Genomic DNA, 26,195 nt, shown 5'->3' on the forward strand with positions numbered 1-26,195 from the left:
CAAAACAATAGATCCGATGGATAGAGTGCTGTCTCAATAAACATATGGTGCAGTTCAGTGTAGACCATCCGTCTTGGTACCTGCTGGCACAGACTGGCTGGGGTAGGTGCGCCTGGAGCTGCAGCCCCTCTGGGACGCTAAAGGGGGAAATGGAGGCAACAAGAGGTGCCAGGTTCAGTGCCACGTGCTAGGCAGACGATGGCGGCAGCAGCAAAGAGGCAGGATGCGCAGCCAAGGCCGGAGCAGAGGCGGCTGCCCGGATCCCGCCGAGCCCAGATGATTTGGGGACGGGGGGGGACCCAACGCTGGATCTTCCGGAACGGGAAGAAACAGTGACACTGGGGGCGGCAAGGGCAGGCCGGCCTGCGCCGTGCGGGGAGCGCCCACGAGGCACCAACCCGCGGGGAGGGGTCACCCCCCCGTTGCCTGGGCTCCCGCTCTAGGTCACACTCGGTCCGGGCGGATCACGCCGCGCCCCGGTTACACAAGCAGTTTCTCGCCCGCACCCACCGCTGCTCGCACGGGGTCGGGCCGCGCCCCACTATACTCTGCGCAGCGCCGGCGGCGAAGCTCATAACATGGCGGCGGGCCCGCGCAGGCCGCCCACGTGACCTAGATTCCGGCTCTTTCTGGAGAGAACGTTCCGTACCCGCGCGAAACAAAGACTGACTGAGCGTTCTCGCGAGCTCTGAGTCGAGCGGAGGGGAGAGAGCAACAATATCCCGCGAGACTTCGGGAACTTTTTCTCCTAGAATCCGGAGGTGGCTGGAGGCAACCAGGGGGAGATCTCGCGGTATCCTCCAGGAAAGCCGAGCGGCTCCACTTGCAGTCATAGAAGCCCATGGTAGGAGATCTCGCGCGACGCCTCTGGAGCCTCACCCGTCGAAAACCGAGGGGACGAGCCCACGGAGATCTCGCGATAGTCCTGGATTCCTCCCCTCCCTTAATACACAACTGCAGGTTCTCTCGCGAGATCCTTGCTGCACGGGTGGGGGAAGGGATCGAGCCGGGAGGGGGCGTAGTTTGCGTGCTGAAGTCAGCGCGCTGGCAGGGAGGGGGCGGGGATATATAAGGGCCGGGCCGAGCCGGGGGGGTTTCAGTTAGAGAAGCGAAACGATTCGAGGTGAACAAGCGGCAGCAGCGGCGAGTTCGAGACCCGGCGAATCCGACTCTCTAGACGCGGAGCGCGACCTCCCGAGACGATCTCTCGTTATGAGTCATGTGGCGGTGGAAAATGCCCTCAGTCTAGACCAGCAGGTGAGGGGCCGCCGGGGCCGCGAGATAATCGATGGGGGGGGGGCAGCATCGAGTCACGATTGTGGCGAATCCTGCGGGCGCGGGATCAGTTCTCAATGAGGGTGTCACGATCTTTTCCCCCGTGTAACCCCCTCGCCCGCCGGCTTTTTGCGCATTTAATTGTTGCGCAGCTTCCGTTGTGGCGCGACTAATCGCCGGGTTGGTCTCGATCGCAGGCCCCGGGCGAGGGGTGGATGTTTCTCCTGGCCGCCGGGCTGCGCGTGTCGCTGCGGCCTGGCGAGCAGGCCCCGAGCCCGGCTTTTGTGTGAGGCCCGGGACCCCTGGCGGCGGCTGCGGGGAACGGCTGCGGGGACAATGGCGGCCATTGTGCGTGTGACGGAGGCAGGCGGCGGGCTGGGCCGGGCCTTTGTCTCGCGCGCTCCGGGACGGGGGGGGGGAGACTCCTTTGTTCTCGCGCTCGCTCCTGCCTGCCTGGGCCGCAGTGACGCAGCTGAGCCGGAACGTAGCTTACACGCTGCCGGCGAGTGTCGCGGGCGGACCCGGCTTCGCGCTGCCTCCTGGCGGGCGGAGACTCTGGCGGCCGCATCTAACGAGGCGCTAGGGGAAGCCCGGTGTCCCGTATCCGTGGGGTGCGGTGGGCTGGGGACTCTGGCCACGTGCCTGAGCGGCGCAAGTAGCCTGGGGAGCTGAGTCCTGCCTTTTCGCGCCGCGCGCTCGCCCATTACCCCGAGTCCGGCCCTCGCTGGGCGGCGCTGTGACGGGGAACCCGCTCCCCTCCCCCCGGCATTTACCACTGCGGCAGCCATCTCAGTGCGGCGCTGCAGCAGGCGCTGCGGGCTGAGATTTCAGCTGCTGCGGGGAACAGCCGCTCCGCTAAATCCAGCGACCGGTCACGTGTTTCCTCGGAGCGGGGACCGGCTGTCTGACCTACTTCGAGAGGAAATGCCAGGACAGCGGCTGCAGCGACTCCCCTCTCCCCTGTCAATAATTATTAGCCTAAAATGGCAGGCTGTGTTAAGGATACAATTGAGACTTCGAATCGGACAGAAATCTGCGCTTGGTTACCTTCTCCCCCGACCCGTTCCCCAGAATTGCAATGACACTTGCTTGTCACAACAGTGGTGTCAGTAGGCAGCAAGTCTAAACACCATGGCTCTGAAACGAACAGCGCATATGCTGTGTACTTCGTGTTCATAGGAATGCAAAACTTAGCAAATTTTGTTCAAGTGGGAGTTGAGCATTTGTTACCTAAATAGAAACGTCCCCCCACCCCCTTATACAAGTTAGTGTTGACAGCAAGAACAGTGTGCACACGGAAGGTTTCTTCCGCTTAGGTTTTTGTATTTAAGTGTTGATGGCACACTGCCAAAAACCATCATCTTACACAATCATAGTTTCAGAGACCACTTGTAGACATGTTTGTGAGGCACTTCAGCCTTTCCAAGAAAATCTTAGTCCTGTAATTCCCTAGAATTTTTTATAAATGGTAGTTGGTTTGTACAACTAGTAGGCTACCTAACCCCACTCCAAGTTGAATCTGGAGTTGTGCCAACTATTGGCAAATGACCGCCTGCGTTGTAATCATAACAAGGTTTTGTTGTCTCTGTGTTAATATAGGTGAAATTGAAGCTACAAATACTGGCAGATTAATATCTAAATTAACATATGTAATGATGTACCATTATCGAAAGCTGCATACTCACTGAATATATTTGAATCTTTCAATTCAACTTACTGGCTTTTTATCATTAAAAAAAACACCTTAAGGCCTAGATTTTACACCATATAGTCACTTAGCAAGTGTTACTAAAGCAGTGGGTTCCCACCCCCATACTGCTTTTTTAGTAAAAGGAAGACAGGCATCTTATGTGACTACACAAAAATCAAACTTTGTCTGAAGACTGTTGTTCTATACTCTTTCCACTTCTGGAACAACCATGCTTTTTAAAATTGTGTATTGGGAACCTTGCTTTCTATAAGCAGTATGATCATCTTTGCACCATTTTTCTAAAGTGTTTCTATGGTCCTAAAGAAAATTTAGTAGCGTAAGAGGGAAATGACTAGAGTTCTTGATTTGATTATCTTAACTATTGAATTGCAAGTGCTGAGAGGTAGGTTCTGGTTACCAAGCAGCCATTGAATGTGGTGCACATTCATTTGAGCATAAAAGCATTCAAAAATTGAATTGTCACTGGGCTGTGTCTAAGGCCATGCATGATATGAGTCGATGGCAATGTGTTAATACAAACTACATGAATGCTATATTTTTTTTTGTAGTTTGCTGGTCTAGACCTGAATTCCTCAGACTCTCAGAGTGGTGGAAGCACAGCAAGTAAGTATATAATTCGATATACCTGTTCTCTTTTGGCTATATCCAGATATATAGCTGTTGCTTGTTTTGTACAGCTTTGAAAAACATCACTCACTTCTGGGCCTTAATTTAAAAATGACTTAATGTAAGGGGGGGGGGAAACTAAAGGGGTTGACTATTGGACGGGGTGGGGGGATGTATTGAATCAGTGAGTAGAGTAGTATGGGTTAATACTCCTTCCCTGTTTAAAGGGAAAACTTATTCAGATCCTTCAGGATTTAACTTGATAGAAGCTGGTCTCCAAGTTTGAGACTAGTTCTGGTCTTCCCCACCAGGTAAGTCTTTGAAGCAGGCATTTAGTTAGAAGCTAAGCTGCATGAGGGGGCCCCTTCAACTCAGATTTAGTTGCCTATGCAAGACAAACCGCCCCAGTAGGCATCTTTTCATAGTGGTTGAAGATATGAATTGCTTCTTCCGGCATATGGAAATCACATTTCTGGGAGGCTCTTTACTGCAGCACAGGACTGAGGCCCTCATATAGGTAGTGTCAGTTGGGGAATCTTCCTTTTGATAGTATGAATTTCAAATTTGATTCTTTTATAAGAATTTCACTTGAAGCAAGGGTATCTTGGTGTAGTCTTCTGCTGAGATAGTGAAATTTGGAGTAAAGGAGTGATCATTTTGCTTCTAGTAATGCTCTGAAAGGGGATGGTGGATTGTCTTCAGATATTTAGAGAGCTCAGCATCTCCTGAAAGTATCTGTATGGGACTGATGTTGCTCAAGTAGTGTTATAGGCAGTGCCGAAGCTGTGTGGCATCAATTTCTTTGCTCCTTAAAACTAGGAGTGCTATGTAGAGAGCATCCTTGGGTGGTAAGTAGAGTATCTTACTATACTATACTGAAGCCCACCAAAAAAACAATATTCCCTAAAGAGATGGAACAAGATGTCATTTCTGAAAGGTCACTATTGGGGAGGCCCAGCAAGAAGCATTTCAATGGATATACTACGGAAAGTCCTCTAAAATGTTATTGTGTAAGGTCAGGACTTCCTGAAGTGTCGACATGCTAAAACTGAGCTCTACCCTTGGACTCAGAAGTTGAAAGTCAGAGGGTTTGGGTCAAATCTAGCTCTCCAAAATGGTGCTAAACTCCACTGATCAAGGAAAACTGGAGAACCAACCAGTTCTCTGCTATGGAGGCATAAAGCACATAGATGACTGAGGCCAAACAGCACTTTTGTGTTGAATAGAAGAGGTGGACAAACACTTTCTTGTGAAACAGTGTACAGCATGTATGTCTGTGTCATAACTGCACTGTCTTGGGCTCCTCTTGAAGCCTCTAGAATTGAGGCAGATTCTGTGGGCCTTAATTGGGATGCTGTATTTGCATGAAGAGTCCCCTGAGAGGCAGGTAGTTGAACCAGATCTTGCTCAGAATAAAGACACTTTTGGTGGTGAAGACAGATTTTTAACAGATGTTGCTACTTATACATTTGTATGTGGTTCTGTAACAAAACTAACTAGTGTTTGTTTTTTCTTTTTAGAAGGTCGATACATTCCTCCTCATTTACGGAATAGAGAACCTTCAAAACAGGGTATGTTTTTTGTTTTGTTAATGTGTTGGCATTACTTCATGCTAATATACAGTAAAGGACAACTGCAAGCACCAGTCATGCTTGAATTATCTCATAGTAAGAGATGCATTTGATTTTTGACATTTTAGACTACTTCATAGTGTAAATGAGACTATACATACTGCTAGATTTTTCTTTACATAGTCATAAAAGTCCTTGGCTTTCATTGGCTGTTTAAGCTAGTGATACACTAAATTTGTCTTTGGCTGTAGTTGAACTGTCACTTGATTATATTGCAGGATGTGTCTACCAAGCCTGAGACTATATCAGCTTCCAGGTTGCATAGGTCATAATCAAATGACAGTGTTGAAGCAAGATGGACTCTTAACCTTAAATAAATGATTGTTTCGTTGTGATCTGGGGTCAGCCATATCTGTTCTAATCACTCATTGGTGCTAGTGTGAGGATCTCTTGAGTGCAGTGTGATATCTCCAAAAATTAGTTTAACTTCACTTCTGAGGAAGTATACAGTCTGGATCCATTTTCCTATGGATAGGAGGCATGCCTCAATACCCTACACTGGAGATTGATAACATTCATACTGTTGCTGGCTGGCATTGAGTAGTAAAAATGATTCTGGTACACTTCAGTTAAGATTCTGTGTAATGTCTTTTTTTTTATTTTATAAAAAGAATAATCCATAGGCAGTAGCAGCAGTGCAATATAACCAGTACCCATGTCCTTTTCCTGTGGCCCAAAACTGCAAATGTGTTTCCTGCTGCCATAGGGAAACATGTAATATATGAGAAACTGTGTGGTTTATATATAGGTTATGAGGGGGCTGCTTACTTTAGAATAAAATCATGAGTCTTACATCAGATAAAATGGAGCTGTCTGATCTTTACCTGGTCTATGGACAGTTCAGTTTGGGAGGGAGGGTAGAAATGTAATACACAGGAGGGGGAATCCTTAATTCCTTCCTTTTCCCTCTTAGTGAGTCTGAAAGAGGTAAGGCCTTCAGACAGCTCAGTGAGTGGTATTAGCACACTGTTGCAGGAGTGTGCGGACATGATATGCACTGAATGGGTGGAACAAACATGGCACAATCCCTTGTCAAAAATGACAGCCCAATAGTTAGACTTGGGCAGCTAAAACTACAGTACATGGCAATGGGTATTACTGAAAAGTGTCAATCAGCTGTTACATTAATTAATGCAACTTGCTAGTGGAAAGAAGACTGACTAGCTTGAATCAAATAGTTTTCTAAATTTAGCAAAACCACCACTGTAATCCAAGAAACCGCTTCTGTGTATTCTGTTACTCTTTAATTTTAAGAGTATGCCTTAAAATAGATTTTATTAAATCTTGACTAGTTAAAGCACATAAAGCATCTTTGAATTAATGTAACTATTTCGCAATTTTTATCTACTTAATGAACTCTTAATTGAGACCCCTGTATTAATTCACTTAACATAAGATCTAGTCTAAAACACTAGTATTCCTGGGATAATGGCACCAATTGATATTTGGAGATACTGAAATGGAAACTAATTTGACCTTTTCAGCCTAGTACTTCTGGAGCCATTTAGCACAAACCATAAACTTATTCTGCTTGCAGGCACTTCTAAAAATTCAATATTAAAACTGTTGAGCAAAGCACTTGTTCATCTCCAGGTTTGTGGCTGTTGAAGCATACCCCTCCATACTATAACTAGCCTTATCTTAACATTAAAATACACCTTTTTTTCCCTTAGGTAGGTATTGCCTAAAGCAGCACAATGTCAGCCTGTTTTAGTTGAACATGCTGGAATGTATAGAGAGCCTTTGCAGCTTAAGAAGGGTCTGGGAAAGAATTTAGTTCATGTTTAAATTGAAAATATTGCATACAAATAATGGAATAATAAGTGATAGAATGGGCCAGACCTGGTAGAGTGAAGTTCCAAACCTCACTAACTGCTCATCTACAGGAAGAGCCGAAGTGCTGCTGATATTTCCCCTTTCAATGCATGGTAACTCATTCTAAATCGCATTGGCATTGTTTATGGATGTGTTTTTCCTTTAGCCCACAACTTTCCAAATTTACTTACCTATGGCATAGCCCTGAGATTATGGGGATGCCACTGCTTCAGCTTACTACAGATGGCGGGAAATGCTCTAGTCTGCCTCCAAGATTATTATAAAAAAAAGTAGCTTCTATACCATATTTCTTTGGAGGAAGACTCTTCAGGATGCAGTTACTGATGGGAGAAGCCTGGTGCTGTGGATCCAAGGCCATGTTGTGGGGTAGAAGAGAGCTGCTTCTCTATTTGCCTTATTTCTAATGTGGGTATATATTTAATCCTTTTCTGAACTGCCTATGGAGACCATCTTGCTTCACTTGCAGTAGAACCCTTTGATTTACCAATTCCTTGAATGGTAGAGTTGGCAGAGTGTTCAAGTAATTCTGGAGTGGAACGGATTCAAATGCTTGCTGGCCCAAGATGATGATACTTAAGGACCAATGGTAAATCTTCCTTTAATAGGGTTTACATTTCACTAACTGGCTAAATCATTGTTCAGTCTTATTGGATGAAATGAGATGCTGTACTGTTCAGCTGACTCATGAATGTGCCAACCATTTTCTATATGGCATGACTGGGAGAAAACAAAATCCTTTAACTTGTAGAATTTTGTCTGTCCTCTAGGGAAATCTTTTTTCCCATTCTTTTGTAACTATACTAGGCACTTAAATTTCATCTCTGTACATTTAGCTTCTCTATAATGCCTCTTTGATGATCAGGTTGATGGAACTGTGCCTGATTAGAGGAAGTATAGAATACATTCGGTCTTGAACTTTCTTTAAGCCTTTTGGTTTTGACTCTGCTATATCCCTGGAGTTTTCATGGCTCTCTTTATGACAGGAAATATCTGTAGCTACATGAAAAACTACTATTCCAATTCAGGGCCACCACCAAGAAGCTGTAAGTCAATATCAGTGCGCTGATGTATAACTATGCTATTCTATAGCATGAGTTGAAACTGGCTATACAGCAGTGACTCAATGAACTAACAAGCCATGTTTGAGTTTGCAATTTTTTCCGTTTTAAATTGGCAATTATCCTTTCTGACTGCATTTCAGCTGTTCTGGAGATATGTCTACTAGCTGCTGCTTGGCTTAAAATGTTTTTATGTAACACTTTAAGGTAGTCAAATATAGCTTAGGTCTGTAGAATCTTATAGTGAGCTTATATTAAGAAAGTACATGATCTGGTATCCAAGCAAGCTTCCAAAACACAGCATTTTGATGCTGGCCATTTGTTCATGGGCTATAGTTAATAGTAAGTAATCTTTTATACCAACTCTAAAGCAGTAGAAAGACGTGAGTATGGATGAATTCTTGCTTTTCAGTAGTACCACGGGGCTACACTGGTAAGAAATTGCACCCTTATAGACTTATCCTTAGGGTAGGTATGCTCTTAGCTTAATCAGCTGAGCCAGTAGCATTCTGCATTTAATCACCATGGATGGTGTAATCACCCCAGATGGATGAAGAGTTGGTTTGAAAACAAGGTTGGTTGGGGTTTGTTGTCTTCCCCCTGCCCCCGCCTGGCCTGGCCTTTGACCACTATACCCTATTACAACTTCTAGCATAGCTTTCTCTAGAACTTTACTGCCAGACCACATTGCCTCAGTAGACGTGAGGGGATGAAAGGCTGCCCTTCCGCTTATGGTGAAAGCCTAGTAAAATGACTTTGGCAAAGATTACCAGTAAATGGCTATAAAGCCAAGGTCTCGACACACACTTGCAGGATAAGTCAACTTGCATCAGACTTTTATTTCTAACAAACATTGCAGTTCTATTTGCACCATGGTTTAAGAGTTCTCCATATTTGGAAACAGATAAAAATCATCATGCATAATGAGTCTCAAAGTTAAAATTGATTTCCACTGGCTTATTTGAGTTGCACTTGCTCATGCAGAGGAAAGTGTGTGCAGTCTAACTTGAACATTTGCCTGGGTATAAATGACACTTGGTAAGATCTTGTACGTTGCTTGCCATGTTTTATTACATCACTAGTGCAGTTCACAGTTAAAAATACTGTCTCCTAGTTGTTGCTAGTTAATGGCACAGTTTGTTCCTTAAGCTTGTAATCTGTTCTGTTTGCCTTCACAAATTTAAGATTACAGTTCACTCAGACTGAAGACTCACTCTAAATACTACTTTCTCTACTATGATGTTGACTGCCTTGGTATAAATGTTTGTCTTTGAGTGGCTGCATGTCTCCTTTACTAAGGCCTGGTTGAAACAAAGCTGTGCTACTTTAACTGAAAGCTGGACTGACTTTTAAAACAGGCACAGCTTTGTGTGGTGACACTAGATCTAAACCTTGCTGAAACTAATTCACTGTGCCTGTATCTTGCTGGGTCATTCCCTATATGAAATGAGGATATCAATCTTCACCTCTTGGGATCTGTTCCTTTCTGTACCAGTGAAATCTTAACATAGCAATTGAGACCTCTCCAGAAATGCAGCCATTAACTCTCTGGACCCAGTCATTGATTCATTGCTAACCACATCTCTTCTGCTTTCTTAAAACCGGTTCTTACTATGATCTGTCTTCCAATACTGCATTGCTAGTAAGGCTTGCCTGACTAACAGGCTTTGCTTATGTGGCACAGTATACTACACAATAGTCCAAAATTCTTAGGAGTTCATCCTGTGTAACTGTCTTCAAGTGAAAAACATACTAAAATCTGGCTTTCCTGACTCTTAAAGGAAGCCTGATGGCTTGGTTTATTCTAATCCCTTAACTAAGGAGCAGATAAGGTTGGAGAGGAGAATCTTAAATCTTCCTCAATTGCTATTTCAGTTACCTTCATATGGAGTACTAGAGCTATTCTCAACTACCCAGAGTTCTTGCAATAGGCTCCATCAACTTATAGTATAGCAATAACCATAGTGCACAGGATACTCTTGGTGTTTCAGTAACACTATCTGACCTATCTAACTAAACTAGCTTTCAGAGGAGTCTTTTCAACAAACTCAGATTCGGTTTTGACTGAGTTTGGAGTCTCTTCTCCATAAGAGTTAACAGTTTGTTCACAATGTTTATTTAGTAAACTAGAGAAACTGTTCTTGCCATGGATCCTTCCCAATAAAATGGTCTGTAGCTCCAGTTAAGGATAGGGACCTAAAAGGATCCCCTGCCTTTGGAAGGATTCTGTATTGCTGCAGCTTTTTGCATTCTGGCACTAAAGGTTACACCACCTCCAGATTGGTGCTATGGAGCTTGCAAACTGCTCACTGGCATGAGTTACTTTTTCCTTAATTGTTTCACTTTTTATTCTCTGCCAAAGATTCCCCCAACTGGGACTCTGGTCGCGGAGGTAATGGCTATATGAATGGCTATGACCGAGACAGCCGGATGAATGGCTATGATCGTGATCGCAATGGGTTTGGATCTAGAGGAGGATCTGGACATGACAACAGAGGTGGGCGAGGGGACTGTTAAACTTGTTCCTTTCAGCCAACAGCACTCCCGCAGTTTGGTGTGGAGAGAAGATAACTACTCTATAGTAACAACTAGAGAACAGTTTTTCCTCCAGAAAGTTTCAGTTTGGTTTAAATTTGTAGCCTGTGGAACTGAGATAGCACATGAATGCTAGTGGCTTCTGAAGTTGGACTTATTAGTGCACATGGTACTGGTTTAGTGCTGAGCTGCCTGTCTTCACCTACCAGGATTCAAGAAATGGGGCTTACAGGCCTTAACTGAAATTGGGGTGCCATTATGTTTGCTGCTATATTATACATGGATAGAAGGTCTGTTTTTGAAGAGTTTACACTGTAAACGGAGAATACGAAAGGTGGGAGTCTGCTACAGTCTAAAACGAGTAATGCAACCAAAGTGACTCGTCCAAGGTCATACAGGAAGTCTATACTTTAAGGAATAAAACGGATTTCCTGGTTCCCAGTCCAGTGCTGTAACTACAAACAAGTCTTCTCGCTCAGTTTGAGTAATCAAAACATCAGATTCTGAACTTTTGCCCCTGGAAAGCACCCACAAAATGAGTACTCTATCACTTTTTTTAGAGTTGCTTGTGTGTAAGGTATGCCTTAAAACAGGCACTCCTCTATTCATTAAGGTCCCTTGCTAATAAAGGGTTTTCATGTTAGACTGCAGGTTGGGTTGCCAAAATGCAAATATGGTCCTAAAACTTTTTTCCCAAATCAAAACCAATTCAAGTGTCAGGAAGTGCTTTTAGTCACTCTAAATTACATATAACTAAGGACAGAGTTAAAGTTTTGTGATAACGACTCCATACATATGTAAATCTGTCTTTAGCATTTGTGGTCCCATCTTTGGTATCTCATTTTGAACCCTCCTGGTGTGGTTGTAGGAAAGGGGAGTTTGGCTTAGTATTTCATTTCCCATCTCAAAACAGGTAAGCAGAGAAAGATAGGGACAGTCTATATTATGCAACATGTAGGGTCTCTTTTGAATGAGCCTTCGAGAGCAGGATAATCAATTTCAGAACTTCTGGATGCAAAGATACAATCTTACACAGATGTAGTGACCCCTTCAGTTTTGGGTGGGAGCTGGGGAGTTTTGCCTGCTTTTCTTGTAGGGGTTGGAGAAACTTGTTCTTCTGTTCAGCAGCCAAAGGAGGCTGGAGCTCAGATTTATGAAGGGGGAGGGGGAGCAGCTTGATTCTCCAGCTTCAAAGTTAGACTTTTCACGGGTAGCAGTTTGCTATAGTTTCAGTTTTTAACCATGTAGTCTAACATAGCAATTGAGCCAGTCATTGGTGTCTTGTCATTATTTGGAGTACTATGAAATTCTAAGAAATGAGATACTATGGCTGGAGTATGGTGAAAAGTGGCTTCATTAAGTGCCCATGGACATTCCTTCCCAGAATATGATTAGACTAGTAAATTAGAGCTCAGTGTGCTTTAGATTGGGTTTTTAATTGCAGCAGTTAGGGTGCAATTCTGGTTGAGCACAACATGCTGAGACTATTTTATACTAAGTTGGGGTAGCCACATTTACTGACCCTCCAAGCCGCATATGACAGTCTCAGAAGTTAAAGAGCCAAGGATGCACCTGACAGGGCTCAGGGCTTCAGCCCTGCTCCTGCTACAGCCCCAAGCCTTGGCAGGTGCACCCCACAGGGCTGAAGCTCCAAGACCCACCCCCCCAAAGGACAGAAGTCCCAACCCCCCCACCCTGCTGCAAGGCAGAGGTCCTAAGCTTCCTCTCCCCCAGGTCTGGTAGGTGGAGAATTTGTGGGGGGGCAGGGGGCAGAGAAGGGGAAGTGTTCAAAGCTGCACTTAATGGTAAGAGCCACATGTGGCTCACAAGCCAGTTTGGCTATCCTTGTACTAAGTCCTTGTTTTATGTAGTTAAGTAGTGTAGATTTAAATAACTGCATAGTTGGACTCTAAAATGTTGCTTGACCTGTCGTTTCACAGAATATTGGAAAGTTGTACAGTACTAACTGCATGAGTATAGCTAGCCACGTGTCTGAAATCCATCTCCTGTTCTAATCACTGTAATAATAAAGTGTGGGGGTAGGGAGAATGCACTCTGTTGGAGTTTACCTTTTGGCTAGCTCCTAACCCATGTGCACCTTCATGGTAGCTTTAGATTGAACTGAGTCTTTTGCTTGTTAAAATTGGTTTGTTACCCTGAACAGAGACTTACTGACTTATGACTAGAAAAGTAACCCTTTTCTTTCCATGTCTAGGATTTGACAGTGGGTGGAATTCTGGTAGAGACAAGGATGCATACAGCAGCTTTGGTGCTCGGAGTGACCGTGGGGGAAAATCGAGCTTCTTTAGTGAACGTGGGAATGGGTCAAGAGGAGGAAGGTTAGTATCTTCTTGCTCCATGCAGTGCAAAACTAACTGTTACATCAGCACTAAAGTTTTATGGTAGAACTATGATCTTGCTTCACTCTAGCTTCAGTTCTCCATATGACGTGGAAACAGGGCTATTTAGTAATTTGGGGCAGCAGAATGAGAACCCTGCTTGGAAAACTAGTCTTTCAGAATAGGCAATACTATAAATAACTTAAAGCAGTGTTTCTCAACCTAGGGGTCATAAGCAGGGCTGGCATTAGCGGGTAAGAAGCAGGGCAGTTGCCTAGGGCCCCACAAAACTAAATTATGTGGTTTCAACCCTATGAGGCAGCTGATTCTGGGAGCCCCATGCTGCAGGGCAGCTGAAACACCAAGTTTAAGGTAGGGGGTTGCCGGCACAAAGGTTGAGAAACACTGAGTGAATTGGTTTGAGTCTTTGGACTAGCTAATGACCTTGGAGTTCTGTGGAATGGCAATAGGATGCTTGCATCACAGGTGAACCCTTACTAGTTTATTGGGAGCAAGTGATTAATGTAAAATGACAAAATTGAAGTTAGAATGTTCTCAACATTTTTTCCTCATCAAAAGTGTACTTGAGAACAAAATCTGAGTGAATTTAATAAAACAATTGGGTAAGACTCTTGCAGGTTCTCTCCCTTTATTTGGTCAGTTCTAAACACCTCATGTTTGTATGCACAAGTGTGGTGAGAATGACCTTTTTCGCCTCGTTAGTCCTGTATCCTGAATTTTCTCAAACATGGTTTACCAGGCCTAAAACTAAACACAACCCAGGTAAGGACTCTTTTCTACCTTTTATCCAAAGCCCATTTTACAAAGGGGAGCTTACCTGTATAATGCAGTCATTGACATGACAAAGAGCCAAGTGTACTTGTTCAGAAAACTTCCATTTGTATTAGCAATAAAATATAGGAGCAAGTAAAACTTGCCAGTTGTGAATTTTTACTATAAAGTAGTCAATGAATTGCTTCATGTGCCTCCCTTTTGTACAAAACTGTCACCTTTCTAGAATGGGTGTCCACTAAAACCTGTAATTCAAACACATGTAAAAGGGAGAATTATGAATTGCCATTCTACAGGTAAATGTCAGTTTCTCTCAACTTAAAACTTCCTAAGTAACAGTATTTTTAAAAAATTCTGTTAACTCCTATAACTAGTTAGCTTCCTATTTGGATTATTAGGCTTATCCACGCTCTAGTTTACAATTGAGCAGTTAATGTATGAAGCAGCACTGTTTTTCCCCTAAAACATTAGTCACTAACCGAACAAAGTATATGTAATGTACACCAGCTCAATGGGCAGGGCCCTGCTTTGTTGAATTTGATTCCAGATTTGGAATAAACACTTATATTTTACCTAATGTGTGGAATTAATATGCAGTTAAACATAATGGGCCTCAGTTTGCATGTCAGACAACCACCCTTGTTGAGCTAGATTTTAAAATAGGTTTTTTGTTTAGATTTGAGGATCGTGGAAGAGGCGGTGACTATGATAGTATTGGCAGTCGTGGTGATAGGGGTGGCTTTGGCAGATTTGACCGTGGTGGAAATAGTCGCTGGTCTGAAAAGTCAGATGAAGATGACTGGTCAAAACCACTTCCACCAAGTGATCGTCTGGAACAGTGAGTAACTTAACTTCATTTAGGTATCTGCATGCCAATCAAATCTAGGTTAACTACTAGAATACGGATGTCTTCTATCATCTCCTTTCAGAGAGCTCTTCTCCGGAGGCAATACAGGCATTAACTTTGAGAAATATGATGACATTCCCGTTGAGGCAACAGGCAGCAACTGTCCTCCACATATTGAAAGTGTAAGCTTATTCATTTTTAATAACAAATCTAGATTTTCAGTTGCTGTATACCAAGTAAACTTACAAGAGAAACCTGATGAATCTGAGATTTGGTGCTTCTAGTGCTTAAACTATGTCCAGCAACTTTTTTCTTCCTGATATATAATGGATCCACCATACTTGAGTGAATCAGAAAGCATGACAGAACAGTTGGTAAGCAAACTATGAATGGTGAGATTCACTTGTTTGACAGCTTCCCTTATGTTACTTTAATAGCTACATCATAGGTGTGCAGCTGAAAAGATTTTACCCAGAGAGAAGCGCATGTGTTGAACTGTCTTGTAAATTTTTGGTTTTTTTGTGTTAAACCTGTTGCAATGTGCTTATAGTAGATAAGGTTAAAGAAATGCACCTTGCACTTAAAGTAGAAGGTGGTGAGGTTTATGGCCCTCAGTTCCTCAGACTTCATTCTAATGTCTCTTCACCCATGGAGAAGACCTTGTTTCTTATGCAGACTTTTTTCTCATTGAGAATTCCATTGTGTACTCCTGAAGGAAATCTGCACTCAAATTCTATACACAACATTTTAAAATTATGCAAATTTTATTTGTCAAATAAAATGTGGAGGCTCCAGCATGGCAGTGGGAGCACTTTGCAACTGTTCTTCCTTCCCCTCCCAACTCAGCGGTGAGGCTGCACCCAACCCTGACTCAACACAAGGGCCTGCCCCTCCACACCAGGTATGGGCAAACAAGCTCAGCTCAGCAGGATCCTAGTGTGGGGTGAGAGGGTTCTGGGTGTGGGCAACTCAGTGGGGGATATGGATGCACAGGCTTATTGGGGGAGGTTCTGGGTGCAGGGGCAATGGGATGCTGCACAGGGGGTGTCCAGGTGCTGGGGGTTGGTTGGGTGGCAGTATAGGTTCAGCTGTTTTGGGGATCTGGGTGTGGGATGCTTATTGGGGCAGTGCAAGGGGTGGTATGGTGGGTGTGGAGCAGTGCTTCCTGCTGCTGGGTTGCTTTCTGAGGGTGTCTGACCCAGCCCCAGTCATTCTCTCCCCCTGCAAGGGAAGTCTTGTCCTGGCCAACTGGGACAGAGCCTGGTGTAGGGTAGGAGCCACTGGCTGGAGTCTCTCTTCTCCCTCACACTCCCACCACCCCCAGTTTGTGATTTACCTTTCTGCTGCTGCTCCAGGTGCCCAAACAAATACCTGTGCTGCTTTGGAGGAGCACATGACTGATCTTGGGGCTTCCCAGTCAGTCTCTTTTTTCTGTGAGGATGTGAATTCTGTCAGTGAGCAGTGGTGCAGAACTCCACCAGGAGTACATTAACAACTCTGCTCCTCAGGCACAGTCTTAGTTCTAACTTTAGACTGTCTTTAGGTATCCTGGGCCTACACCAGGTGTTCTCAAACTTCATTGCACTGCAGTCTCCTTCTGACAACAGTTATTACATGACTGGGGAGAGGGTCAGAGCCTGAGTCCCAGCCAAGTCTAATGCTGGCCCTGGTTACCCTATTAAAATGCAGTGCAGACATTTTGGGCTCTTGACCCCCACCTTTTGCAAACTGCTGGCCTAGACCAAGGAGTGCTTTGAGGATGAGGATAAGGACAGACCTAGAACTTGATCCAAAATTTTATGGGAAGCCAACTTAGAGTGGACAGGTGTGATGTGCTCACAGTAGCTTGTGTTGCTGAGGTGGTGAGCTGCTGTGTTTATATTAGCCAGAGTTTACAAAGTGAAGTGTTTTCATGCCCAGGTATAGTATATTGCTGTAGTCCAGCTGAGAGGTGACAAAGGCATGAATGACTGAGGCCAGGTCTTCACTGTGATGGGATAGTCTCTTGGCCAGCTGGAGATTATAAAACCATTACTTGTGGCTATTGTAATGTGAAACAGTGTCCAAAGGAATCCAAGTGCACTCCTCACTGAACTGACCAGTTGTGAATGTGAACTTGAAATCTGTACCATGGTTGTGAACTCAATAGTTCTCTGCCCACCAGCATCACCTGTTTTACCAAGGTCAGCTTCATCCAAGCACTGGGCCATCTTGGTGGTGCTTGTGTTGTGTGCTGAAGGATAGGTAGTTGAGTCCATGTGATCTTACAGTTCACCTGTTAAATGTTGATACTGAAAAGTACCAGAGAATTCGTCTTTGTGGAACCCTGCAAGCAAGGGTTCTAGTGGTGCAGGTGCAGTTTCCATCACTACTCTTTAGCTGGATGCCTCCAGAAAGGACTCAGGCCACTTTAGTGCATTACCCTGGACTCTTGCCACCTCTCTAGTTAGACAGCTGTATTGAATGCTACAAAGAGACCCATGAGAATGGACGTCTGTCCTGTATCTATGACTGAAAGTGGCACTAATTCTCTACAGCTGTTTCAGTTCCATGTCCTGGCCTGAATCCAGATTGTTAGGTCTAGTGTCTTCAGTTAGATGAGCTTGTAGTTGACCTCTTGCTCATTTCTCTGAGCTTGCTCTGGAATGAGGGTTTTGACAGTAGGCAGTAGCTGGCTAGAATTGAAATATGCAGGGTGGGTTACTTTGTTGGTCAGAATATTGTATGTTTTGAAGGAGGAACAGAAGGTTCCTCCTCTGAATCAGCTGTTCATGACCCATTCACAAGCCAGGAAGGGCATGGGTTGGATTCATGAGTCTTTCCTTAGAACTCCTTTAGGGGGGTGTTCAGAAGTTACTGCTTGGGAGTCTACTACAGTGAAGCAGCCATTGCGACACCTCAGGTTACTTATCTCTAGTAACTCCTGTTACTGTACAGGTGCCATATTGAGCTTTGTGGCTGAGAAGGAATTGAAGTGGTGGCAGATCTGCTCCTCTCTAGATGCCTTTTGCATCAGGGCACAAGTATGTAAAGGTCACAGGTCTGGACCTGTGGGTACTGCTGACTGCACTCTCTGATCAAGACTGCATGGGTGCAGGCATCCTGTGATGGACCACCCATAGGGACAAAACATCTCTAACTTCAGTTACTGTACAGATAAATTCTGCTCTGAAATAGGGCAGCAACAGGTGAACACTGCTTTCTGGATACTGCTTAAACACAGCTTTCTGGGTTTTTTGTCAGGCAACCTGCAGTGTAAATGCTTTGTCATACCAGATGACTTTGGTTGTTCTCAGCACATGTGATGGCCTGCCATATGCCAGTGATCAAGAGACCTGCTATGTGGTCAGTCCACAAGTGCTTTGAGACCACTAATACATTTTTTCTATATCTGATTAGTGACTGTGTTTCTGGCATCTCTTTATGATGAACTGATTATGACTTGCAGGTTTCTCAGTTTAACACACTGGTTTATTGTGCAAGATTAAACTGAATTAAGGACCATTGCAGTACTTTAGACAGATTTCATGGGAAAGGGGTAGAGAAGGAACCTAGTGATGCTCTTCTGCTACTGGCTAATGGCTTTTTGGCAACTTGAAAGCCTGAAATGTTTTATTGGAGGATATCTTGGTCTATAGAAGTGGTGCAAGAGCTTGCTCTTCCTTCAGTTGTAGGGATGAGGGGTGCATGAGTGGGTGGGTTTTTTATAGGAGAGAATTTTTAGATGGGATGTCACATACGGAGACCACTAGTTCTGTGGTTTTATGCATAGGTCTCATTTGCTTGGAAGCCTGACTTCTGATATGAGCCTTCTACTTGGTATTAAACTTTTTATGCTGCTTATACATAAAGAAGAACCAAAGACATGGGGTTTTTTAATATTCAGGTTTAAAATCTGTTAAATTTTTTGTGTGTACACGTACTGAGCAGATTAATCCTATGGATACATGAGTCACTTGAGCTGAGCTATATTTTTTCAGTGAGAAGGTTCTGAAGTCAATCCCCCACTAACTTCTCCCCTTCACCCCCTAATGTCTGTTACAGTTCAGTGACCTTGACATGGGAGAAATTATCATGGGCAACATTGAGCTCACTCGCTACACCCGTCCTACTCCCGTTCAGAAACATGCTATACCTATCATCAAGGACAAGAGAGATTTGATGGCCTGTGCCCAGACAGGTAGGTTTTTGACCTTGCACCTATAACAATACTGACTTTCCAGTTCAGCTTGAAATGGAGGTGGGAATTGATCAAATCTTCAAGCTGCAGATGATAACTAATAGGAAAGGAAACAACTGCTCATGACAGACAAACTTAGTGCTCCTGCATTTCCTTCATACTGGGAACTATAGCCTGCTATCCTTAGAGCAAGAACAACACACTAGCACAAAATCTGGATTGACCAGTTATAGAGGTGAGGGTAACTTACTTGTCATGCCTCCTCTGTGGATGCTAGGTGCCTCTTAGGACTTAGAATACAGCATTTTTAGGGCTTTAGTACATACCTTAAGGCAGAATATGGTTGCTTCTGCCATTTCAGACAATTGCTGTATTTTTATAGTGTTCCTTTGGCCCAAGTGAGATCAGTATTAACTCAATGTAGGGAAAGATGTGGGGAGGGGGGTAAAATTGTCTGCCTTGACTCAGCCTTGAATTCCTGGTTCTTCAAGTGTTTGCTCATGTCGTCCATTGTATGTGTATGTGTGCGTGCCACAGGCACTTGTGCAAGAAGTGATTTTTTTTTTTCTCCCCTCAGTGGTATCCATAGGGGACCCGGCTCTGATGCCCTCTGGAGTGGCATGCATATGCATCAGTATAAGGCACATCACCTGCTCCCTCCACTTTCTTATTGCCAGTGACCATGCTGGAACATCTCCTTGCCTCTCTAAGCTTACTTGTCACAGCTAGGAACAGTTGAGAACTTCCTGTATATAGTTAGAAATTTTCATTGCCCTACTGTGGATTTAGTGTTTTACTCCCAATGATACTTAGCCTAAGGACAGAGCATGCCCTGGTCCCTGGGCTTCAAATGTGCCTGTTGCAAGAAACCCTTGCTAGTCAGTGATTACCATAGAAGCTGTTTGAAGTGCTTAGGGGAAACCAACATTAGTGATAAGTGTCACATATGCAAGAACTTCAGACCACAGAACAAAAAGGAGTGAGATTTGTCTCAGAGCACTCATTAGAGTCGGCCCTTACTCCAGCCTCAGAGCCAACCAGATTGGGTTCTGCTCCTAGCACTGCAGCTTCGTTGCAGAGCACACTGCTGACACCAGGCTCAGACCAGCACTAAGCCCCATCCCCTGCTACTGGCTAAAAAGCAAAGAGGCTGGGAGGGGATGTTCTCCTGTGTCCCATAAAGGGAAGGAGAAGGCTGGAGAATAGCAAAGACCCATGAGGGCTGAGTTGTTAAGCCCACTTCAAGATCCACCTTCCACCCCAGGGAGCCACAGAGGCACTCACACCTGACGCTGGTGTCCACACTGGAGGCCTTTCAGGCCATTAAGGCTATGGATGTGCCCTGTTTGAGGGGTAAACCGGCTTTGGGACCCTTCCAACAGTCCCCATCAGTGTTGCACCACTCCTTGCCACAGGGGCTGTCCCATCAGCGCTTGCTTGAGTGGCACCATCATCCCACAGACACAAGTTGGCTTGCCTGTCAGAGTTCCTGGTCTGTTCCTGGGCTCAAGGCAATGATCGCCAGTGGTCTGGCATAGACCCACAAAGGCATGATACAATCCCCAGAGCCCTGGTGCCAGGAGCACCCAAGACACTCTCCCAGCACATGGCACCAATCCAGAGGATTGAGACACTGGTCCCCAGAGCCCTGTTGCTGGACCAACAGTACAGTTCATCACCAGCATGTCGGCAGTCTCCAGCAGGTCAGTCTACTCACTCACATTCCCACTCCTACTCAACAGAAAAGTATCACTCGCTAAACATCAGGCATCAATTGTCAGGGTACCAGCACCAAGATCACAGCACTGTGAGAGCCATTGCCCTCGTACAGGTCCTCTGCAGAGGTTTGGGACTAGAACTGTCAGGATTGGGGCAGACAGTTGGCCATGGCACTATCCTGGTCCCCAGACATGTATCCCCCTCCTCAGACTCCAACAGCAAAGAGATCCTGCCCATGGGCTTGGATCACCCATCAAGAGCATCTGCCTTCCCCTCTGGGGGCCATGCTGTCACTGGTGGCCAGGACCAGTGGCAAGCCCCCTGGCAACTCTGGAACCCCTAAGGATTCCATTGCAGGGGCATAGGCCAGCCTTGGGTATCAGACAAACTGTTAGCGATAGCCTGTCACCTGTCTCTGTTTCAGACATGCGAGTCAGAGCAGGCTCCTTGGGTTCAGCAGGGTTGGCAGACCTGTACCTGCCTCCTCATCTTCACCTGATGAGACAGTAGCAGAGCCCTTTCACCCACTTTCCCCAGGACAATACCAAGGCTCACTAGGAGCTCTTGAAGAGGGTCACCTTGAACATGGGGCTGGAAGTCCAAGGAGTTGGCAGAGCCCTTGGACTCCTTGTTTGATGTACTGAATACAGCAGCTCCTGCCAGGGTGGTATTGCTGGTGCACAAGGGAGTGATGAAAATCACTAGGACCCTGTGGTAGACACCTTCCTTCTTGCCCCCACCTCCAAGTGAGCAGAGTAAAAATACCCTTAACAGGGACATAGTATCTTTATACCAACCCTGCCCCAAACTCACTGATTGTCAGCAGCTCATAGTGCAACAGACAGGGCCAACTGGGATCAGTGCCTAAGAACAAGGAGGCAAAGAGGCTCAATCTCCTTGGTAGAAAAACTTTTATGCTACATAGACTGCAGCTGAGTGGCCAACTACCAGGTCTTGCTTGGCTGCAGTGATCTAATAGCTGGCAATCCATGGCCAAGTTCTGACTCACTGCCAGAAGAACCCAGGAAGGGTTTCCTGGCTATCAGATGAGGGCAGTGGCCAGAGCAGCCCTACAAGTGGCCTCGGATGCAACAGACTCTCTGCCTAAAACATGTCCTCAGCTATTTCAATGAGGTGGGTGTCCTAGTTGCAGTCATTGGGCCTTTTAACACAGGTTCAACAGTTGATCCAGGACTTCCCGTTCAATGGTCTGGCACTGTTTTCAGAACAGACAAACAGTAAATTGCACAGCCTGAAAGACTTGAGGGTTACTTTGTGCACCGTGGACCTATACATGCCTGTGCTGGTAAGGAAGTGGCTTAAGCAAAAACTGACCAAGGTTGGCTTCTAAGCCTATGGGTCTGAGCCTTTCTGTAAAAAGGTCAAGAGCAATAAGCACCAGCAAGGCCGCCAGTCAGCATCCTATACACACTTGAGCTCCATCCATGACCAACTGGGTGGTAAGCAGGCATTTTGAGGGTGTGCTTCCAAGGTGACCTTCCAGCCTGTGGTGTGGATCCTGCTCCCCTGTTTTTCAACTGTCTCATGGAACAGGCAGTGGTCTCCTGTCCAGCTGCAGACCTACTGTCATAGGATCATTGTTGGCATGCAGGAGCCAGTCTTATCTCTTTCCACCTCACAGCTTGGATGCCGCATGCACTCTAGTCAGGTACAGCAGGTTCTCTTGGAAAGCAGCCCTCCACCAGAGCAACTTACCTGGCAAAGTGGAAACACTTCTCCTGCTGGGCATCTGAGTGCAACATCTCCCTGACCCAGTCATTTCTACAGTTCATCTTGGATTTCTTGCTCCATTTAAAGCATGTGGGCCTTGCCTTTTCAGTCAAGGTGCACCTGGCAGCCATATTGGCTTTCCATCCTCGTGTCCAGGGTAAATCTGTATTCTTGCATAAGATGTCAGTCAGGTTCCTGAAGGGCCCTTAATAGCTCTTTCCACCAATCTGTGACCCGGTCCCATCCCTTATGCTGATGCATGTGTGCACCACACCAGAGCCAGTCATCTTACAGATACCATAGATGGATTGCGGGGGGACTTCCAGCACCAGTGCATGTGGTAAGTGCACACCTACGATGGAATGGACATGAGCAACACATCTCAAACACATAACTCTTATCTCTTGCCTTGTTAACATCAGGAGCACAGTCTAGTTCAGCTAGGTTGCTTGGAATACTGTGTAAGGTGTTGCAGCTGATAGCATCAATACTTCCATCAAGTTTTTATTGTCACAATTAACCTTCCTATTTCTTAATAGGATCTGGGAAAACTGCTGCATTTCTTCTGCCAATATTGAGTCAGATCTATACAGATGGTCCCGGCGATGCTCTGAGGGCTATGAAGGCAAGTTCTTAGATGTGCAGTCCCAGAAATGTTAAAACTAGCTCAGTCCCTGTGCAGGATTCTTTTCTTGCCTGCAATTCTTCTGTTAATATTTATTCTTTCTAGAGATGTCTGATTATAGTATTCATACTAACACGCAGTCTATTTCAGAGGCCTGTACCCAATTTCTTACCCCCAGTAATTTAGAGGGCCATTTCAGAGAGCTGCTCATTTGTTGCTTGTCTGGTCACTTACAGACGTCGTGGTCCTCTTTGTGTTTTTTTCTTTTGGCTCAAATATTACCATCTAATTAACAAATCTTGTCTTCAGACACTCATAACAAAAGAGGAAGACCTTAAAACAAAACTGCGTGAAGCCAAATTTCAATTTCGTTTAGGCCAGTGGAGGACCACAGAGCTGTTCTTGATGGTCTAGAGACTAAACTCTTTAGGACTAGTCAGATAATAGAAATGTGAAAGGATCTCTTGCAGTGTGGCTTCCAGAATGAAGGCTGAAAAACTATACTGGTAATAAGCATGTCTTGTAGCCACTGAAAAGTGGCTATTTCTAAGTAAAGTTGTTGCTGCACCATGGAGTAAGAAATTTTGTTTTTCCTCCAATAAATGTCAGTATTGAATCCCTTCTGTAAGATTTAAAAATAAGTAATGTTTACAGGGAGTCTTGAAAATCTCTGTAGTTCCATTCCCTAAAGACATATTAGCTTTGTGTTAACCTAGCATACCTGATGATGATAGTGTAGCTGGGACACAAGTCTTCAGAACCAATGCCTAAAGCATGATTGAGACTTTCTGTAGTGGAAGACTTCCTGTACTTTTTAACAACTCATAGCAACAGGTCTTTTGGAATATAAATAGCCTTGATAGTTCTCCAATTTAGAGCAAAGAAAGCTGTGGATGCTTTACTTGGTCTGTGATCCATGCTCAGCCACGAGTGCTGTGCTGGTGGCAAGAAAGTTTCAGAATTGTGGGAGAAGGATGTGCCCGGGGTTTGAAATGGCTTTAGTTTCAAATCTTCAAATTAGTATGTATTCTAAATTTTCTGTCCTTCAGGAAAATGGAAGGTATGGACGTCGTAAGCAATACCCAATCTCTCTAGTCCTGGCTCCAACTAGAGAACTGGCAGTGCAGATCTATGAAGAAGCCAGAAAGGTATCTTTTTGGCAACTTGTCTGTATGATATCCTGAGCTTTTTAAAAAAACAGAAAATAACTAGTTCTGTTCTTACAGTTTGCATATCGTTCCAAAGTTCGTCCTTGTGTTGTCTATGGTGGTGCTGACATTGGTCAACAGATACGTGACTTGGAACGTGGATGTCACTTGCTTGTGGCAACTCCAGGACGTCTGGTTGACATGATGGAGAGGGGGAAGATTGGATTGGACTTCTGCAAGTACGTGAAATAACTTTGGAATTTGACAATCTAACAAATGTCTATAGAATTTCTGACAAGATCCTGGGATTTAGCTGTTGGTTTTTAAACTGAAAAAAAGTGTGTGTGTGTGTGTATATATACACATATATATACAAACAGTAGTGATCCATAGTATTTTCTCATGTTGGACAGTCATTTTAGGAAAGGCTTACCAGTTGAAAGTTGAATTTCACAATACAAATTCCATATGCTTCTCGGGTTTTAAAACATGACAGTATTTGCATAACACCATTTCTCTCCCCTCTTCTCTTCTCCCTCCCAACCCCCCCCCCCCCCCCAGTGTTCCTCTGGTCTGACACTCAGATAATGGCTCTCAAGCAGCCTGCACCTATTTAGCAGTCTCCTACAAACTTGCTTCTTGTACTAATCTAGCATGCTGTGGATGAGACATTCTAAGCCAGTGTTTCTCAAATGTGGCCACCAGGGCCTTCTCTTGGGTCCACCACCTCCTCGGTAGTGATTGCGGGGATGGTTGCCTGGGGCTGCCAGGAGTTGGGTCCTACCCCTTTCTGGAGCCAGAAATGCTGTCGAAGCAGGCAGCTGGTGAGTTCTCCACCTTCCTGGAGGCTGTGGGGCTTGGGCTTCTGACTCCAGCCACATGGTGGTGGGCAGCAGGTTCCAGGCTCACCACTCTTTCTTTCCTCTTCACACTGGCTCCTGCTGCCTCCTTCAGCCACAGGGCAGCAGGCTCTGGCCCCAGCTGTACAGTGGCTGTGGGCACTGGCTCCAGGCTCACCACCTGCTGCCTAGCCCCTGTTGCCGCCTCCATCCCTGGGCTCTGACCCCATGTAGCAGTGGAGACTATCGCTGGGCCCTAGCCACGGGGCTCTGGCCCCAGGCTCACCCATCACCCTTGGCCCCAGCTGCATCTTTTGGCTGTGTGACAGTGGGCTTCAGTCCTTGGCCACAGGGTTTCAGGGTCTCTTCCCCCCCCCCTTTCCAAATTACAACTGGCCCCCACTGCCTTCCTACCCACCTCTATCCACAGCTTAATTTTCCCCTAGCTTGCCGGGGTTGAGTAAATCTGCTGTGATAAGTGTAAATTCAATACTGCTTTTCATTGCTTCCTAGCTAGCTAGCAAGTCTGTTAATATTTCACAGCAGCAAACTTACAAATATCACTTTTCACAGCAGCAGGCTTACTAGCTAGCAAATTTTTATTAAAAAGAGAGCCAGCAAAAGAAACAAAAGGTGAGAACATGCAAAGCACCTTATTCTTGGTTCTCGTCTCTTTTTAGGTCAGGTTACAAAAAGACCACTGTACCTTTTTATTACTGTTTGCAAAAAAACAACAAACCCCAAATCATTGTAATTTATGAAAGGTTTCGACATTTATGTGCATATTTTTCCTCCTAAATTAGTATTTTTAGGAAAAATTGTCAGAGCAAGGAAGAGTTGGTGGCCGTACTCTGAGGCCACCAGAAAATTTGTTGAGAACCCCTGCTCTAAGCTGAAGTTCCTGTGGGAATGATCATACTGTGTGCTCTGAGAATTTTGTTGTCAAACATTTGTAAAAGCATGCCTTAATGTTGTTAAATTGACTAGTTCTGTCATCTAAAACTACATATAGCTCATAAGTACTTCCCAACTAATGTCAGGTCATACAAGTGGTCATTGAATAATCTTGGCATACTGCATTAAATATTTAATTGCCAATTTTTTTAAAGCCTGGCTTGTGTGTGGGGATTAAACTACCATATGTATTTGTTCGTTAGCCTGTTTGTTTATAAGCCAGCCCCCCCCCCCCCCCAAAACGAATAGGTAAAAATAGCAAAAACTGCATGATCCTTTCATAAGTGGACCCTGTATTTCAGGGGTTGAAATCTTTGGCTCCTGGCCTGTTGCTGCTGGCAGGTTGGGATGTTTTGTTCTTTGCAGCAT

At 45.0% G+C, this 26,195-nt stretch overlaps 1 protein-coding gene across 6 annotated transcripts in view; it reads left to right on the top strand.

Moving 5' to 3' along the window:
- The first annotated feature begins 1,106 nt into the window (after positions 1-1,106).
- The window catches only part of DDX3X (DEAD-box helicase 3 X-linked), a 33,408-nt gene continuing 8,319 nt past the window's right edge, over positions 1,107-26,195 (top strand). Inside the window, exons 1-12 of one of the 6 annotated variants that reach the window (XM_030576230.1) lie at positions 1,107-1,257; positions 3,535-3,589; positions 5,113-5,163; positions 8,043-8,102; positions 10,480-10,614; positions 12,868-12,991; positions 14,460-14,621; positions 14,713-14,812; positions 18,675-18,810; positions 22,800-22,885; positions 23,935-24,033; positions 24,112-24,272. In XM_030576230.1, the coding sequence (XP_030432090.1) occupies positions 1,213-1,257; positions 3,535-3,589; positions 5,113-5,163; positions 8,043-8,102; positions 10,480-10,614; positions 12,868-12,991; positions 14,460-14,621; positions 14,713-14,812; positions 18,675-18,810; positions 22,800-22,885; positions 23,935-24,033; positions 24,112-24,272 (1,214 nt within the window). In that variant the 5' untranslated portion in view covers positions 1,107-1,212. The remainder of the gene's footprint in view (positions 1,258-3,534; positions 3,590-5,112; positions 5,164-8,042; positions 8,103-10,479; positions 10,615-12,867; positions 12,992-14,459; positions 14,622-14,712; positions 14,813-18,674; positions 18,811-22,799; positions 22,886-23,934; positions 24,034-24,111; positions 24,273-26,195) is intronic. The other 5 variants (XM_030576240.1, XM_030576248.1, XM_030576255.1 and 2 more) reach the window with 5 other exon arrangements.

This window comes from Gopherus evgoodei, chromosome 1 (genome assembly GCF_007399415.2).
Source record: "Gopherus evgoodei ecotype Sinaloan lineage chromosome 1, rGopEvg1_v1.p, whole genome shotgun sequence".
Taxonomy (NCBI): Eukaryota; Metazoa; Chordata; order Testudines; family Testudinidae; genus Gopherus; species Gopherus evgoodei.